Raw genomic sequence first — 19,660 nt, 5'->3', positions numbered from 1 at the left:
TGTTGAGATGATCATATGTTTTTGTTCTTCATTCTGTTTATGTGATGTATCACATTTATTGATTTGCATATGTTGAAACATCCTTGCATCCCTGGGTTAAATCCCACTTGATCATGGTATATTATCTTTTTGATCATGGTCTATTATCTTTTGGTTAGATTTTATTTGCTAGTATTTTGTTGAAGACTATTGCCCCTATGTTCATCAGGGATACTGGCCTGTAGTATTCTTTTTTTGTTTTGTCCTTTCCCAATTTTACCCTGGTATCTGGGTAATGCTGGCCTTGTAGAAAGAATTAGAAAAATTCTCTCATCTTCAGTGTTTTGGAATAGTTTGAAAACAGTTGCCGTTAGTTTTTTTAAAGTTTGGAGGTCAGACATGGTGGCTCATGCCTGTAATCCCAGCACTTTGGGAGGCTGAGGTGGGAGGATTGTCTGAGGGCAGGAGTTTGAGACCAGCCAGTATAATATAGAGACCATGTCCCTACAACAATAAAAAAAAAAAAAAAAAAAAAATCAGCCATGCATGGTGGTGCATGCCTGTAATCCTGACTACTTGGGATCCTCCTTGGCAGGAGGATCACTTTAGCCCCGGAGTTTGAGATTATAGTGATCACACCATGGCACTCCAACCTGTGCAACAGAGCATGATCCTTTCTCTAAAAAAATTTTTTTAAAGTTTGGTATTCTAGGTCCAAAGACACATGTCTGTAGCCCCAGCTACCCAGGAGGCTGAGGCAGGAGGATGGCTTGTGTCCAGGAGTTTGAATCTAGCGTGGGGAACATAACAGGACCGACTCTAAAAAAAAACACAAAATTTGGTAGAATGCAGCAATAAAGTTATCCAGTCCTGGGCTTTTTGTTGTTGTTGTTGTTGATTTTTTTTATTATTGATTCACTCTAATTACTCATGATTGGTCTGTTCATATTTTCTATTTCTTCCTGGTTCAATCTTGGTAGGTTGTATGTATCTGGAAATTTATCCATTTCCTCAAGGGTTTCTAATTTGTTGGCATATAGTTGTTTAGAATAGTCTCCATTGATCCTTTGTGCTTCTGTGGTAACAGCTGTAAAACTGTAATGGCTCCTTTTTCATTTTTTATTTTAGTCTTCTCCTATTTCTTTGTTTACTCTAGCTAACGATACCCCAGGTCACCTTTAGGTTCAATGATTCACAAGATTCAGCATAGATTCATACACATACCCATGATTTACTACATCAAAAGAATTCAAAGTAAAATCAGCACAGAGAAAGGCTCATAGGGTGAATTCTAGAGGGTACCAGGAGTAAGTTCGAAGATTCCTTTCCCAGTGGAATTACGAAGGACATGCTTAATTCCTCCAGCAACAAATTGCTACAAGTATTAAATGTTGTGTACTAGGAAATGGACTAGAGATTCAATTTGAGAATTTTTAGTGTGGGCTGGTCACATATGCACATTCTGCCTGGCATGTACTAAAATTCTAAACTCCCAGAAAAAAGTAGGCATTCAGCATAAACCATATTGTTTGCACAAACAATTTAGGTATAGTGATCCATTCTTATCAGGGAATGGTGCAAAATCTCTCAACATCCAGGTTCCCAGATGCTAACCAGCCTTGAGAGTAGACCTTTCTAAGGGTAACAGTCACAGGCATACTAACTTCACTACTTTAACTGCACAGGATCCGAGTTTCCTGTGTCTTTGCATGTCTCACCATTTTTTATTGGAAATAGAATATTTTAGATAACATATTATGGCAACTCTAGGTACTGCTCCCCTCTTTCCTGGGCTTTGTATTTTCATTTGCTTGTTTCTTTCTTTAGTGACTGGCTAGATTAATTTAGTGAAGTCTATCACCAACACTACCAAATGTGAAGCCTCTAACATTGCTCCATAGAGGGCTCAGCCTTGGGCATACACATTGTCACCCAACAAAGAGAGTGGATTTATCAAGATTCACATTGTCTCTTTCTCTTATCAAACCCAGCTATTAAGCACCACCAATTGCCAGATGATTGTTCTGTTGTTTTCTACAATATCCTGAGGCTAAAATTGCTCTACAGACTGATCTAATCAATTTGGGGTTCCTTTTCAAGAATAGTTTTTTTTTTTTTTTGTTTTTTTTTTTTTTTTTTTTTTTAGAAGACTTTAAATTTTAATTGTGGTAAAAAATGCAAAACATAAAATTTACCATGTTAATTATTTTTAAGTCTACAGTTAAGTGGTATTAAGTATATTTACAGTGCTATACAATCTCCAGAACTTTTTCATCTTGCAAAACTGAATCTCTACACCCATTAAACAACTCACTGTTTCCCCATTCCCCAAGCCCCTGGCAATCAACATTCTACTTTCTGTTTCTATGAGTTTCACTACTTTAGATACGTCTTAGAAGTGGAATTATAGTCTTTGTTTCTGTGTGACTGGTTTATTTCACTTAGCATAATGTCTTAAGATTCATCCACATTGCAGCATATGATAGAATTGCCTTTTTTTTTTTTTTTTTGAGACAGAGTCTTGCTCTGTCACCAAGCTCAAGTGCAGTGGCACGATCTCGGCTCACTGCAGCCTCCACCTCCCAGGTTCAAGCGATTCTTCTGCCTCAGCCTCCCTAGTAGCTGGGTGTGTGCCACAATGCCCAGCTAATTTTTGTGTTTTTAGTAGAGACAGGGTTTCACCATGTTAGCCAGGATGGTCTTGATCTCTTGACCTCGTGTTTCGCCCGCCTTGGCCTCCCAAAGTGCTGGGATTACAGGCGTGAGCCACTGTGCCCGGTCGAATTGCCTTCTTTTTTAAGGCTGAATAATATTCCATTGCATGTGTATATGGCATTTTGTTTATCCATGCATCTACTGATGGACATTTGGATTTCTTCCACCTCTTGCTATTATTAGTAATGCTACTATAAACATGAATGTGCAAATATCTCTTAGAGATCCTGTTTTCAATTCTTATGAATATATACCTAGAAGTGGGGTTGCTGGATTGTATGGTAATTCTATTTTAATTTTTATTTAATTGAATTAATTAATTTTTTATTGAGACAGGGTCCCACTCTGTCACCCAGGCTGAAGTGTAGTGGTGTGATCCCAGCTCACTGCAGCCTCGACCTCCCAGGCTCAATCAATCCATCTGCCTCAGCCTCCTGACTAGCTGAGACTACAGGTATGCGCTACCATGCTCGGTTAATTTTTGTATTTTTTATAGAGACAGGGTCTTGCCATGTTGCCCAGGCTGGTCTCGAACTCCTGGGCTCAAGCAATCCAACTGCCTCAGCCTCCCAAAGTGCTGGGATTACAGGCATGAGTCCCCATACCCAACCTGTTTTTAATTTTTTGAGAAACTGCTATACTGTTTTATGTAGCAGCTGTGCCATTTTACATCCTCACCAACAGTGCACAAAGGTACCAATTCTGCACATTCTCATCAATGCTTATTATTTTCTTTTTTGTTGTTGTTGTTTTGTTTTTGATAATTGCTATCATAATGGTGTGAGATGACCTCTCATTGTGGTTTTGATTTTTACTTCTCTAATTATTAATGATATCGAGCATTTTTTCATATGCTTGTTGGCCATCTGCATATCATTGGAGAAATGTCTAAGTCTTTTGCTCATTTTTAAAGTAGTTGTTATTGAATTGTAGCAGTTATTTATATATTCTGGATATCAACTACTCATCAAATGTTTAGTTGCAAATATTTTCTCCCATTCCATAGGTTGCCTTTTCAGTCTGATTATGTCCTTTAGTGCACAGAAGTTTTAAATTTTGATGTAGTATAGTTTATCTATTTTTACTTTTTTTTTTCTGAGATGGAGGCTCGCTCTGATGCCCAGGCTGGAGTGCAGTGGCACAATCTCAGCTCACTGCAACCTCCACCTCCCAGGTTCAAGGTATTGTCCTCCCTCAGCCTCCTGAGTAGCTGGGAGTACAGGCACACGCCACCATGCCCGGCTAATTTTTGTGTTTTTAGTAGAGACGGGGTTTTGCCACATTGGCCAGGTGGTTTCAAACTCCTGATCTCAAGTGATCCAACCTCCTAGGCCTCCCAAAGTGCTGGGATTACAGGCGTGAACCATCGCATCTGGCTTTACTTTTATTGCCTGTGCTTTTGGTGTCATAGCCAATAATTCATTGTCAAATCCTCGTTTAACTTTTTAAACAACAGCCAACCTGTTTTCCACAGTTGTTACACTACTTTACATTTCTGCCTACGATGTTTGAAAGTTCTAGTTCCTCCACATACTTGCCAACATGTGATGTGAACTATCTTACTAATTTTCATCATTCTAATTGGGGTGTAGTGGTATCTCCCTGTGGTTGTAATTTGCATTACCGTAAAAACCAACGATGTTGAACATCTTTTCCAGTGCTTATTTGCCATCTGAACGTCTTCTTCAGTGATGTGTCCATTCAGATCTTTACACATTATTTTACTGAGTTATTTGCTTCCTTATTGTTGGATTTTGATACTTTTGGATACAAATCCTTTATCAGGTATATGTTGTATTCATATTTTTTCCAGATTGTGGCTTGTTTTGTAATTTTCCTAACACTACTATTCAAAAAACAGATCTTTTACTTTGATGACATCCATTTTATCAAATTGTTCTTTTGTGAATCATACCTTTGGTGTCATACGTAAGAAGTGTTTGTCTAATACAAGATGACACAATTTCTCCTGATTTATTCTAGAATTTTCATTGTTTTAGGTTTCCTACTGAGGTATATTATTCATTATTGATTAATTTTTAATATATTGGGAGATATTGATCAAAGTTAATATTTTTACACAGGGATATCCAATTATTTCAATATGATTTGTTGGAAAGATACCATTTATCCACTGATTGCCTTTGAACATTTGTCAAAAATCAGTTGCTCATATATATGTGGATCTATTTCTGAATTTTTTATTCTCTTCCATTTATCTATTTTTCTATCACTATGCCAAAACTACACTGTCTTGACTGCAGTAGTTCTACATACATTTAAAAATCAGGTTAGCCCTCCAAATTTTTTATATTTTTCTGATTTGTTTTGGCTACTCTTTAAGTTCTTTGCATTTTCATATAGAATTCAGAGACAACTTTTTAATTTTTACAAAACACACACACACAACTACTAGGATTTTGATTGAGATGGATTTGAGTCTATAGTTCAGTTTGTGGACAATTGACACATTAACCATATTGCATACTTTGATCCACAAACAAAGTAGATTTCCATTTAGTTAGGTCTTCTTTAATTTCTCTCACCAATGTTTTATAGTACTTAATATAGATATTTTGCATTTTTGTCATATTACTGTATTTCATATTTTAATGCTATTATAAATGATATCATTATTTAAATTTTTATTTCAAATTGTTCATTGTTAGTATATAAAAATCAAATTGATTTTTATAAAGTTATGTGTCCTGCAACCTTCCTAAACTCACTTATTAGTTCTAGTAGCTTTTAAAAGAGATTTAATTGGATTTTATACATAGCGAGTTGTGTTGTCTACAAAGGACAATTTTACTTTGTTCTTTCCAACCTGTATGCCATTTATTTATTTATTTACTTATTTTATTTAACTGCCCTGGCTAGAACCTGCAGTACACTGTTGAGTAGAAGAAGTGATGAAAGCACTTTATCTTGTTCCTGATCTCAGGAGGAATGCTCAGTCTTTCACCATTAAGTGTGATACCAACTATAAAATTTTTGTAGATACTTTCAAATCAGATTTAGGATCTCATTTACCCCTAATTTGCTGAGGGGTGTAACATTTCAAAATCAAGGACAGATGTTGGATTTTATCAAAAGCTTATTCTACACCATTATAGTGACCATGATTTTTCATTTTTAGCTTGTTAATATGGTGATTTACACTGATAAATTTTCAAATACAAAGCCAACCTTGCATTTTTTTGAAAAAATTCTTTTGTTCCTGATGTATTATCCAATTATTGGATAGTAATTTACTAAAATTTCATATTGTTGGCTTTAATTTGCTAAAATTTCATTTAGGATTTTTGCATTTAAGTTTGTGAAGGCTATTGGTCTGTACTTTTATTGTAACACTTTTATTGTATTGGATCTGGTTAATGCTGGCCTCACAGAATGAGTTGGAAAATATTTCCTCATACTCAATTTTCTGCAGGATCTTGTATAAAGTTAGTATTATTTCTTCCTTAAACGTCTGATAAAATTTACCAGTGAAGCCACCTAGGTTTAGATTTTTTTGAATTTTTAATTTTTGTGGGTACATAGTAAATGTATATATTAATGAGGTATAGAAGATACTTTGATCCAAGCATGCAATGTGTAATAATCACATTGTGGAAAATGGGGTATCCATCCTCTCAAGTATTTATTCTTTGTGTTACAAACAATCCAATTACACTCTTCTAGTCATTTTAAAATATGTAGGCTGGGTGCGGTGGCTCACGACTGTAATCCCAGCACTTTGGGAGGCCAAGGCGGGTGGATCACGAGGTCAGGATATCGAGACCATCCTGGCTAAAACAGTGAAACCCCATCTCTTCTAAAAAAAAATTACAAAAAATTAGCCGGGCATGGTGGTGGGTGCCTGTAGTCCCAGCTACTCAGGAGGCTGAGGCAGGAGAATGGCATAAACTTAGGAGACAGAGCTTGCAGTGAGCTGAGATCGTGCCACTACACTCCAGCCTGGGTGACACAGTGAGACTCCGTCAAAAAAAAAACCAAAAACAAAAACAAAAAACTATTAAATTATTATTGACTGTAGTCACCCTGTTATCAAATACTAGGTCTTATTCATTCTTTCTATTTTTAAAATACCCATTAACCATCCCCACCATCCCCACCCCCTACTACCCTCCCCAGCTTCTGGTAACCATTCTTTTACTCTCTATCCCCATGAGTTCAATTGTTTTGATTTTTGGATCCCACAAATAAAAACATACGATGTTTGTCTTTCTGTGCCTGGCTTATTTCACATGATGACCTCTGGTTCCATCCATGTTGTTGCAAATAACAGGATCTCATTTTTTTTTTTATAGCTGAATAGTATTCCACTGTGTATAAGTACCACATTGTCTTTATCCATTCATCTGCTGATGGACACTTAGGTTGCTTCCAAATCTTGGCTATGTGAAAAGTGCTGCAACAGAGTAGTACAGATACCTCTTCAATGTACCAATCTCCCTTGTTTTAGGTATATGCCCAACAGTGTGGGACTGCTAGATCATATGGTAGCCTTATTTTTAGTTTTTGTCAGAACCTCTAAACTGTTCTCCATAGTGGTTGTACTGATTCACATTCCCACCAACAGTGTATAAGGGTTCCTTTTTCTCCACATCCTCACCAACATTTGTTATCACCTGTCTTTTGGGAAAAGGCCATTTTAACCGGGCTGAGATGATACCTCATTGTAGTTTGGATTTGCATTTCTCTGATGATCAATGATGTTGGGCACCTTTTCATATGCATTTTTGCCATTTGTATGTCTTTTTTTGAGAAATGTCTACTCAAATATTTTGCTTATTTTAAAATCAAATTATCAGATTTGTTTTCTATAGAGTTGTTTGAGCTCGTTATACATTCTGGTGATTAATCGCTTGTCAGATAGGTAGTTTGCAAATATTTTCTCCCAATCTGTGGGTTGTTTCTTCACTTTGTTGATGGTTTTCTTTGCTGTGCAGAAGCTTTTTAACTTCATGTGATGCTGGGCCTAGATTTCTGTGTCTGTGGGGGAAATGTTTTAATTATTTTTTATAGTTATAGCGCTATTCAGGTTATCTATTTTTTCCTAAAGTGAGTATTGGTAGTTTGTGTCTGTTAAGGAACTGGCCATTTGATCTAAATTGTTAAAGTTATTGGCATAAAGTTGTTTATAACATTCCCCCATTATCCTTTAATTGGTGTAGAATCCATAGTGATGTCACCTCTTTTAATCTCAATATTGATACTTTTGTGTCCCTTTTCCTTTTTTTCCTGATCAGTCCTATTAGAAGCTTATGCATTTTATTTATTTTCTAAAAACCACTTTTGACTTGATTTTCTCTATTGTTTTCTTGTTTTCTATTTTATAGGTTCCCATTTTGATCATTGTTATTTCTTCTGTTTACTTTGGCATTACTTTGCTCTTTTTATTCTCGTTTCTTAAACTTTACTCTTTTCCTTTATTTTTTTTTAACACCGAGATAGGGTTCCACTATTTTGCCCAGACTGCATTTGAACTCCTGGGCTCAAGTAATTCTCCCACCTCAGCCTCCCAAGCAGCTGGGATTGTAGGTATGCACCACCACACCCAGCTACTCTTTTTTTTTTTTTTTTTTTTTTTTTTTTTGTCTAGATACAGTCTATGATACCATTTTCTAATGTAGATATTTAGTGCTATAATTTCCCTCGGCTAATGTTTTAACAACGTTCCATAATTTTTTTGAGATGGGGACTTGCTTTGTCACCCAGATTGGAAGGCAGTGGTGTGATTATAGCTCACTGTAGCCTCGAACTCCTGGGCTCAGTGATCCTTTCATGCCAGCCTCCCAAGTAGCTAGGACTACAGGCATGCACCACCATGTCTAGCTAAATTATCTATTTTTTTTTTTTTTGTAGAAACAGGGTCTCACTGTGTTACCCAGGCGAGTCTTGAACTCCTGGCCTCAAGCAATCTTCCTACCTTGGCCTCCCAAAGTACTGGGATTACAGTTGTTAGCCACTATGCCTGGCTATAACCTTTTTTGCTTTTCTTTCTTTCTTCTTTGTATTATTATTGAGACAGAATTTTGTTCTGTTGCCCAGGCTGGAGTGCTGCGGTGTGATTATGGCTCACTGCAGCCTCAACTTCCCAGGCTCGAGTGATGATCCCACCTCAGCCTCCAGAATAGCTGGGACGACAGGCATGTGCCACCATGCCCAGATATATATATATATATATATATATATATATATATATATATAGTATTTTTTTGTAGAGATGGGGTTTTGCCATGTTGCCCAGGCTGGTCTTGAACTCCTGAGCTCAAGTGATTTGCTTGCCTTAGCCTCCCAAAGTGCTGGGATTACAGGCGTGAGCCATTGCACCTGGCCAATAACTTTTTTGATCAGCTATAATTATTTGTTTTTTAATGACTGCTTCAGGATTTACAGTGTTATGTCTTTGGCTTGTCTACCTTCAAGTGGTATTATTACTACTTCCTGTACAGCAGTGGCATATAGCAGTGGTTCTCATTTGGGGACAATATTGAGAGACATTTTTAATTGTCATGAGTGGGGGTAAAAGCCATTGATGTTGCTAAACATCCTAGAATGCTAGGACAGCCCCCACCACAAAAATTATCTGGTTCAAAATGTCAATAAGGGCAAGGTTGGGAAAAATCCATATTTCTATCAGGTGTCATTTTTCTTTTGCCTACAAGACTTACTTTAACATTTCTTGTAGTGCAGGTCTGCAAGTGATCCATTATTTTAGCTTTTTAATGGCTGCAAATGTGTTTTGCCTTTGTTCTTGAACAATATTTTCACTGGTCTGGAATTCTAGTTTGGCTTACTCTGTTGTCCAGGCTGGAGTGCAGTGGTGTGATCATGGCTCACTGCAGCCTTGAGTTCCTGCATTCAAGTGATCATCCCACCTCAACCTCCAGAGTAGCTGAGATTACTAGGTTTTTTCTTTCAGTACTTTAAACATGCTGCTCCACTGTCTTCATGGTTGCATCGTATCCAGTGAGAAATTTGTTGTGATCCCCGTCTTCTTTTCCATACACAATGTCTTTGTCCTCTGGGCATTTTCTTTTTGAATGTTTTGAGCAATTTAATTATACAGTAGTTTTCTTCAGATTTATTCTGGGGCTTACTGTTCTCCCCTACTGAGACAGTCCCTTCTGAGTATTCTACTTAATGCACAAAGCAATGCAGTGTTTTCAGTCCAGTTTGTGAGAAGAGACACTATTCCTGGCCATGTTTCTATGCCTGGCACCATTCCCTCTAATCCTTTGGGATGGTTCTTTCTTTGGCCTCGGATAACTTTTCCTCATATGCTAATCAGTACTCTGCTAAGTATCCTAGGGGACCCTTCACAGATCCCCAGAATTCTCTGTGCAGGTCCCTCTCCTCCAGAATTCTGTCTTGTGAACTCTATCTGACTTGGTCTCCTTAGATTCTCAGCTGTCTCTTCAACTCAGGAATTTCATCAGACAGCTACACCTGGGTCTCCCATCCCTGTGTAGCTGTCTGGTAACTCTCTCAGGACAGTAAGTTAGGATATTTGTAGGGCTTATCTCATTTGTTTCCCATCTATCAGAGATCATCATATTTCGTTGTTGATGCCCAATGTCTTAAAAGTCATTATTTCATCTATTTTATTTGGGATTATTTCAAGCAGGAGTGTAATTCCGGTTCCTGTAACTCTTCTATGACCAGAAATAGAAGACTGTCCTTCAGTTTTCTTCATGTCTAAGTATTTCCCCTTTTTTAAATTAAGTTTTCTTCTTCAGGAATTATTTAGAAATGCATTAATTTCCAAATGTATTTTAATTTAACTTCTATCTTAATTACAACATGTTCTGTGCAGAAGGCATTGTGCCACACTGTCTGGATACCTCTTCAGAGGGGCAGGCCAAAAGCCCTCAAATGTCAGCCTTCTCCGGGAACTATCCTCAGCTTTAATCTACCTCACCCACTTAAATCTCAGCTTTAATCTACCTCACCCACTTAAAGCCCAGGACAAATCCCACAATGCTGTCTTGCATTGCTGCTGGCTGACTTTTTTCTAATGCATACCTTCACTGAGGGTGTAGCCCTGTAAATATCTGGGCTTCTTGTGGAGAACTCAGTTCCAACTTTCCACCTCTTGCAAGCCCAAGGACTCAAATCCTCTTCTTGCATGGCTGATAAAATTCAAGTCCATTGGATATCAAATCACCAAACTGCCTCTTGGCAACCAAAGACACCATCCACACACTTACCTTTCTAACTTCCATTTCATCTTCATTTCTGGCTCTAAGGATTTATTTCACTTTCTTGAATATACTTTAAAAGGATGTTTAAATTTTATTCAACATTTCTGTGTGCTTGTAGCCACAGGGCTTTATGAATACCCAGCTTGCCATGTTATTTTATTCTTATTTATTTATTTATTGATTTATTGATTGAGATGGAGTCTCACTCTATCACCCAGGCTGGAGTGCAGTGGCGCAATCTCTGCTCACTGCAACCTCTGCCTCTCAGGTTCAAGTGATTCTCCTGCCTCAGGCTCCCAAGTAGCTGGGATTACAGGCATGCGCCACCACGGCCAGCTAATTTTTGTACTTTTTTAGTAAACGGGGTTTGACCATGTTAGCCAGGCTGGTCTCAAACTCCTGACTTCAAGTGATCCACCTGCCTTGGCCTCCCAAAGTGCTGGGATTACAGGCGTGAGCCACCACATCTGGCCTATTCTACTTTTTAAAAACATGCTAAATTCTGTAGTTAAACTAACTGCAAATGTGACAGCATTTTCTTTCTGACTCAGTTAACTGCTAATTTGTCATATGATTGTACAAACTTTGGTATAAATCTCAATAATTTTGTAATTTGTCACAAATCTTCTGTGGGAAGAGTCTTCTGTTCTTCCAAAGGAAAATGGATAATCAGTTTAAAAACAGTCATGTAAAGAGTCAAGGCTCCTGGGCTGGACACAGTGGCTCACACCTGTAATCTCAGTACTTTGGGAGACCAAGGTGGGAGGATTGCTTGAGGTCAGGAGCTCAAGATCAGCCTGGGCAAGGCAACATAGTGAGATTCCTTCTCTACAAAAAAAGAAAAAGAAAAAATCTCAAGGCTCCTAATGGAAAATTTTCTCTGATCTCCATTGCAAAGTTTCATTTTGTATCAATTCCAAGGCCCCACTATAGATATGCTCATTTGGTGGGCCCGGGAAATTTCTCTGTAGGTATAAAATTACCTCTTGTGAATCCCAAACTTGGAGTCCACTAGCCTTGGTTTCGGAGACTGGTTACAGCCTTTATATATCTGTAATCCATACAGTCAAATTGTGCCATCTGGATTTGAAATAATCAGAGGGAGGAGTGGGAACTAGTGAGGTCCTGTAACTATGCTGCGCAGAAAGGAGTCTGCCATCTCTTCTTTACCCTCTCAAACCTACCTTCTGGAGCAGAGAGGGACTTCAGAGAACACAGCTGGTTTTTACACAGCCATCTGAGGTCTGCATAGTAGTGGGGGTATGAAGCACGTATGTGGCCAGAGAGAGGGTAAGGCACATAGCCCTCTCAAAAAATAACAGAAGGAAAATTTCTAATAGCTAGAGTGCTTACTTATGTATTACTAGTCTGAAAATTACAAACTTCTTGTAGTGTTTGAATGAGAAACCAGCCAGAATCACTTCTTTATTCTAAAAACAGCCACTATGATGGTTAATATTAGGTGTCAACTTGACTGGATTCTGAGATGCCTAGATGGCTGGGGAAGCACTGTTTCTTTGAGTGTCTGTGATGACAGAAAAGGATGACATTTCAGTCAGTGGACTGGGAGAGGAAGACCCACCCTCAATGTCAGTGGGCACCACCTAGTCAGCTGCCAGCACAGCTAGAAGAAAGCAGGCGCAAGAAGGGGGATAAGAAGCTTGCTGGGTCTCCTGTCTCTTCCCATGCCAAGGGCTTTGCTTCCTCTCTTCCTGCCTTTAGACATTCTAGGTTCTTCGGTCTTTGGACTCTGGGACTTGCACCAGCAGCCTCCTAGAGGTTCTAGGGCCTCTGGCCTCAGACTGAGGCTGCACTTTAGTTTCCTTGGTTTTGAGGCTTTCAGACTGGGACTGAGCCACACTACCAGCTTCTCTCTTTTGCAGCTTGCAGATGGTCTATGGTGGGACTTTGCCTTAAGCCAATTCTCCCTAGTAAAATTCCTTTTATATATACATACATCCTATTTATTCCATCCTTCTGGAGAAAGAACCCTAATATAGCTACTTAAAGAAAAGCAGATTGAACTATTTTTTTCCCACTCTGAACAAAGAAAGTAAGCAAAAAGAAAAAAAAAATGAGTGATATTTGTAAGAATAGCAGATGTTTATTGAAGGAATTATCACTATTTCCTGTGAAAACAATTTCATGACTCCAGTTTTGTAACATCAGAGGCTATTAAAGACAGTCTAGTGACTAAAAACAACCTGCAATATGGGCATCTTTTAAATTTTATATTAAAGGGAAAAACAATTGCCGGGCGCGGTGGCTCAAGCCTGTAATCCCAGCACTTTGGGAGGCCGAGACGGGCGGATCACGAGGTCAGGAGATCGAGACCATCCTGGCTAACACCGTGAAACCCCGTCTCTACTAAAAATACAAAAAACTAGCCGGGCGAGGTGGCGGGCACCTGTAGTCCCAGCTACTCGGGAGGCTGAGGCAGGAGAATGGCCTAAACCCGGGAGGCGGAGCTTGCAGTGAGCTGAGATCCAGCCACTGCACTCCAGCCCGGGCTACAGAGCAAGACTCCGTCTCAAAAAAAAAAAAAAAAAAAAAAAAAAAAAAAAAGGGAAAAACAATCAAGAAAGGAAGTCTTGCTGAGGGTACAGAGCAGCAATGAAATTTAGTCTTAAGGGATTTAGATTCAACAGCTACTAATTAATCCTAATTACTCAGCTACTTAAAGCTGTTTTTTACTTCAATTTTCTTCCAAGTAAGACCTAACACAGGACATACCATCTATGAAAAAAGATTTCTAAGTACAGGGCGACACTTTCCTCTCTAAGCAGAATTCTTTGCCTTACATATTGCCCTCTAATCAAGGCTATATAAAATGAGATTTTTGTATTTTCCTCTCAACTAAAAAGAGCATATATATTTTGATTCTACACAGGAGCAATTCTATATAACCAGGATGTCTGTGGCTAAAATTATTGCCTCTTTATATTCCTCAGGATATTCAGGGTACTAAAATCATAAGTGAATAAATGTGAGTAGACAAGAAACCAAATAACAAGAATGAGCAATACACAGTAGTTTAGTGATGTGTATTTCAAAAGCACTGGGTTGGGTTTTTGTGGGTTTTTTGTTTTGCTTTGTTCTGTTTTTGAGACAGAGTCTTGCTCCGTGGCCTAGGCTGCAGTGCAGAGTCGTGATCATAGCTCACTGTAACAATGAACTCCTGGGCTCAAGTGATCCTCCCACCTCAGCCTCCTGAGTACCTAGGACTACAGGTGTATGCAACCAGGACTGATTAGAGCTAAGTTTCTGATGAAGAGAGAAGAAATGGCAGTACAGAGAGGTACATGACTTGAGAGACACATAAACTAGCAACTGAGGAATGCAGACTAAGGACTGCCCTTGGGGAACAGCCAGGTTTCCATTGGAACAAGAATGTGAAGAAAACACATTCATTCAAGACCAGCCTGACCAACATGGTGAAACCCCGTATCTACTAAAAATACAAAAAATTAGCCAGGTGTGGTGGCAGGCACGTGTAATCCCAGCTACTCGGGAGGCTGAGGCAGGAGAATCGCTTGAACCCAGGAGGCAGAGGTTGCAGTGAGCCAAGATCGTGCCATTGCACTCCAGCCTGGGCGACAAGAGCAAAACTCAATCTCATAAATAAATAAATAAATAAATAAATAAAGCCAGACGCGGTGGTTCACGCCTGTAATCCCAGCACTTTGGGAGGCTGAGGAAGGCAGATCTCCTGAGGTCAGGAGTTCAAGATCAGCCTGGCCAACACGGTGAAACCCTATCTCTACTAAAAATACAAAATTAGCCAGGCGTGGTGGCAGGTGCCTGTAATCTCAGCTACTTGGGAGGCTGAGGCAGGAGAATTGCTTGAACCTGGGAGCTGGAGGTTGCAGTGAGCTGAGAGCTAAGATCGCACCACTGCACTCCAGCATGGGCGACAGTGCGAGATTCTGTCTCAAAACAAACAAACAAACAAACAAAAAAACACATTCAAAGAGACAGTTCCTGGTTTCCAGAGGGTATTATGAAAGGGCTTGAAAGGATGGTAAGAGCTGCATGCCTAAACTCTGACTGAGGTAAAAGTTGGTAGCCCTGGGAGACTCCTAGAGAAAGGTGAGTGATCAGTTCAAATTATAGCAGAATGTTTATCTGAAAGGATGCAGGGACCTGTTGTCAAATGTTTATTCCCACAGCTCAAGGCAGGTATTAGCCTAGAAGATGGGTGATGGCCTCCTCAAGGGACTATAATCCTCACTTGCCTGGGGCAAGAAATATAAAGATCTCTAGGTATGAGATGGCATCATATCCTTCCTTGAAGATATATACTGTTGAAGATCATAAAGTCTTCTAAGACAAAAAAGAAAGCCTATCTAAAGAAAGTTTTAGGCACTATGACCTGGTGATGAAAAAATGTTTTGGTCAGAGAATATCTGCTCAGCAATATATAAAGCATCAACAATTCTGCTCAGGAATGATATACCAGGTTTGTCCCATGAATGCTGCAAATCTGTCCCAGGCCCTCCAAACCCTGCTTGCAATGACCACACAAAGGACTATTATATCACAAATTATGTGCAAACCACTATCCTATCAAAATAGGACAAAGTAAGTAATTTTTTTTCATACAAATATACGACCTTCACCCTTCACTTCTTTCTTTCCAGTAACAGCAAAAAGAAATATATATGCCTTAAAACTAAATTATGAGGTACAGAGATAGGCCATAAATCTCATTCACAGAATACTGATAGCATCTTCCCTATAAAACCATGGTCAAATAATTGTTAGATACAATCACCTTTCATAGAGGCAGCTACCCGGGAAAATGCCAACTGGTCTCCCACTCGCATTACAGAACCACCATGGTGGGCAGAGGCACTTTGGTATAATGAAGAAAGCATGAATTTCAAAGTCAGATCTGAGCTCAAATCCTGGCTCTGACAACTTAGTGGCCAGTCACCTAACTTCACTGACACTCAATTTTCTTGTAGTGGGAGGACTAAATAATGTATTATCAAAAATTCCCCAAACAATAATTCACTATGTGCATAAGACAGACAGCAGTGGGCTTAGGGATTCACTGTATACCCAGAGGAATGGCTGGGTTAAAAATAGGGAGATTCTAAGTATTCCAGATTGACTTTGAGCTAAGCATTTAAAATGTTTTAAATATTGGTGGAAGATAGGCTGAGACCTTCAAGGAGGGCTGGTCATAAAGAAAGGCAGAGGAAGATAGAAAACATCTGTTGTACTGATTGCTCAACACCCCTCCCTCCCTTCTTCAGGGTGATTTTTCTCAGTGACAGAAGGAAGAAACCAGATGAGAAAGCCTCAGCTCCTTTTCCACTTCCCAATTTGATGGAGTTGTGTGAAGGCAAGATGTAGTTGTGACCACTGTCTTGCCATCATGAGGTTATGAAAAAATGAAAATCAATATGCTGAAAATTATGGAGTTAAGAGAGAAGTTTGATGAAGTGCTGAGTTGCCAAACCAAACATAGCACTGCTTACCTCTAGATTTCCCCTTAAGCAATCAATCAATGTTCTTAAGGTCTAGGCTGCTAGTACTTGGTATTCCGTTCATTACATCTGAAAATATCCCAAGTACTACCTTACACAAAAATTCTCTTTAATCACTCTCCCTAAAGTGTTTAGAAACACTGCTCCAATGTCCTATACTTAAGATTTTATCATTTACCATCTGTCTGGCTTACCATATATTTCATGCATTACTCACTTAATCCTTACAACAACCTTGTAAGGTAGGTAATTATTCCTTTTTTACACACAGGTCTGAGGCTCAGAGCAGTTAAGTGACTTGTCCAAAACTGATAAGGTAGTTCATGGCAGAACTGGGGTTAGAACATGGATCTCTCCAACCCCAAAGTTTGTTCTTTCAGCCTTTCAACTCTCTATACCATGTGAAGGCAGAGTCTCCCACTAGTTTTATATGTATCTAATGTTTTTGAGTCTACAATTGTTTCAATTTCAGTTTTTTCTGGTTGTCTAGACATATATTGAAAAGATGAAGCCTAGGTTGTTTTCCACCATCTGCAGATCCTTCCACAACTGTGGGAAAGGAGGGTTCAGTGAACTTTTGCTGTGTTCTTTTAACCTAACAGTGTTGTTATATATTTTGTTGACAACTCTAAAGTCAGCTTGTCTTACAACTAAAAAAGACAAAGGATTGGTGTTTATGATTTTACTAAACAGGAAACATGCTCTAAAAGGAAGGGACTTGCTTGCGGTTCCACTGCTGCTAAATGCCAATGTCAGGGCGTAATCCCAGGGCTTCGGGCTCTATATACTATGTGCCTTTCATAACACTGCTGAGTGAAAATGAGCATGTCTTCATTGCATTTAAAAAATACTGTGCTTTTTTTCTTGAATATAAAATTAGTATATTCTCATGTAGAAAATCTAGAAAGCATAGAAAAGTATACAGAAGAAAATAGAAGTCACCTATAATCCTATCACCCAGAGATGATCACTGTTAACATTTTGGTTTACTTCCTTCCCAATTTTTCCTATGCATAAATATTTTTTTAAATTTTGGATTGTATGTCATTATCTTCCATCTTATCCAAATCATTTCTCCATGGCATTAAATTGTCTTTAAAAATGTTTATAATGGCTGCAGAACCATCACATGGATAGCTCATCATTCATTTCAACCCTGTAATGCTGAAAATCTGGTTTTCTTCTTTCAGTCATATATGATGCTGCCATGAACATCCCTTTCATTAATCTTTGCCTACTTCTAATTATTTTCCCTGTATGATTCTTAGAAGTAGACTTAAAAAGTTGATACTAAAGAACCACTTTTTAGAAAAGCAGCAGTCAGCCCTACTACCCACAATATTTGTTACCTACAAGGTTTCTTTCTCCTCACTATGTTTTCTCTGGTGTTGAATAAGCTGTGAGCTATACCGATAGGCTTTCCCACACTCACTACATTTATAGGGTTTCTCCTTAGTGTGGGTTCTCAAGTGTAGAATAACTTGAGAAGTCTGCCTGAAGGTTTTCCCACATTCGTTACATTTATAGGGTTTCTCTCCAGTGTGAACTCTCTGATGATCAACAAGGTTTCGATTAGAAGTAAAAGCCTTCCCACACTCATTACATTTGTAAGGTTTCTCTCTACGATGAAGTCTCTGGTGTTCATTAAGGGTTTTCCTTAAGATGAAAGCTTTTCCACACTCATCACATTCATAAGGCTTCTCCCCAGTGTGAATTCTCTGATGGTCCATAATCTTTGTATTTGAACCACATGTTTTCCCACACTCCTTACATTTGTAAACTTTTTTTCCTCTGTGCATTTGCCGATGTTGAGTAAGGTTTGAACTACGGCTAAAGGCTTTCCCACACTCAATGCAAGTATAGGGCTTCTCTCCAGTGTGAACTCTGTGATGTGATATAAGGCCCGAACTCCGACTAAAGGCTTTCCCACACTCTTTACATTCATACGTTTTCTCCCCACTGTGGATTCCCTGGTGCCGAATAAGATGTGACTTTCCACTGAAAGATTTCCCACATTCACTGCATGTATAGGGCTTCAGTCCAGTGTGGATTCTCCGATGAACAACAAGGTTAGAGCTATGGCTGAAGGCTTTTCCACACTCCTTACACTTATAGGGTTTCTCTCCCGTGTGGATTCGCTCATGTACCGTGAGGTTTGCACTCTGACTAAAGGCTTTCCCACACTCAGTACATACATACTGTCTCTTTTCAGCCTGAACTCTCTTGTTTGTTGCAGGGTCATAGCACTGACTATTGTCTTTTTCAGATTCTTGGTCACTCCCTTCTGTGAGTACTTTATTGTCTTTAACTGTCTTATGTTTGAAATTTCTTGTTTTTCTCCTCATTTTCTCCTGCTTGGAACATACCAGTGTCCTCTCTAGTCTTCTCTTTCCCTTCAGAGGAGCCTTCTAAATTTTGACTTCCTGGGCAACGTCTCTGTGGAATTCTCTTGAAAGTATGTACTTTTCAGGAATGATGCTTTGGAATTAACTCCGCCTCAGTCCCAGTTTCACCATCTGACAGGAGAAACAGAAATTGTACATGTCACCTATTCTCTGTACCAGAGGAAGGAGAACTATCCACGGACCAGATGTGGTAGGCATATGGAAGGGTTAAGTGTTCAAGGGCAGGGGAACAGATCAAAAAGATGACAAAAATGAAGTTAAACATAGAAGCCAATGTAAAGGCTTATGGAAAGCCAGGGCTGAGGGGAGCCCAACAGGTCCAGGATCAGAATAAGCAATGAATCGTATAAAATCCACCCTAGTTCCTTCCTGCCTCATCTTCTACTCCCTGAATTGGAGCCATCTAGCTCCCTTTTTTTTTTTTTTCTTTTGAGATGGAGTTTTGCTCTTGTTGCCCCCGGCTAGAATGCAATGGCCCGATCTCGGCTCACTGCAACCTCCGCTTCCCAGGTTAAAGCCATTCTCCTGCCTCAGCCTCCCTAGTAGCTGGGATTACAGGTGCCCGCCACCACGCCCAGGTAATTTTTTGTATTTTTAGTAGAGATGCGGTTTCACTATGTTGGCCAGGCTGTCTTGAACTCCTGACCTCACGCAATCCACCTGCCTCAGCCTCCCAAAGTGCTGGGATTACAGGCGTGAGCTACTGCGCCCAGCTCAGAGCCATCTAACTCCTAATGGCAGGCTCAACTATAATCTGGCCCTAGAAAAAGTGAACTGAAAGATGACTGAACTTTAGATCAGTTTGGCTTTTAGTTCTTGCTAACCTATTCCCCTAGTACTAGTGATACTGTAG

The 19,660-nt window shown here is 39.2% G+C and overlaps 2 protein-coding genes across 5 annotated transcripts in view; both read right to left on the bottom strand.

Moving 5' to 3' along the window:
* ZNF197 (zinc finger protein 197) overlaps nucleotides 1-18,857 on the bottom strand; it is a 55,635-nt gene extending 36,778 nt beyond the window's left edge. For all 4 annotated transcript variants that reach the window (XM_050778392.1, XM_050778400.1, XM_050778391.1 and 1 more), the window contains exon 1: nucleotides 18,769-18,857. The gene's annotated coding sequence lies outside the window, so the exon portion shown is untranslated. The remainder of the gene's footprint in view (nucleotides 1-18,768) is intronic.
* Nucleotides 17,242-18,775, bottom strand: ZNF660 (zinc finger protein 660). Its single transcript, XM_050778408.1, has one exon. It carries the CDS (start codon nucleotides 18,745-18,747, stop codon nucleotides 17,752-17,754), a length of 996 nt encoding a protein of 331 aa, XP_050634365.1. The 5' UTR covers nucleotides 18,748-18,775; the 3' UTR covers nucleotides 17,242-17,751.
* Nucleotides 18,858-19,660: the final 803 nt, after the last annotated feature.

The sequence above is a fragment of the Macaca thibetana genome, chromosome 2, assembly GCF_024542745.1.
Source record: "Macaca thibetana thibetana isolate TM-01 chromosome 2, ASM2454274v1, whole genome shotgun sequence".
Lineage (NCBI taxonomy): Eukaryota > Metazoa > Chordata > Mammalia > Primates > Cercopithecidae > Macaca > Macaca thibetana.
This window is presented reverse-complemented; position numbering and strand designations above follow the sequence as displayed.

Bases quoted from the DNA above. Each gene is read 5' to 3' on its own strand.
- ZNF660 (XM_050778408.1), bottom strand. From the start codon at position 18,747: ATGAGGAGAAAAACAAGAAATTTCAAACATAAGACAGTTAAAGACAAT.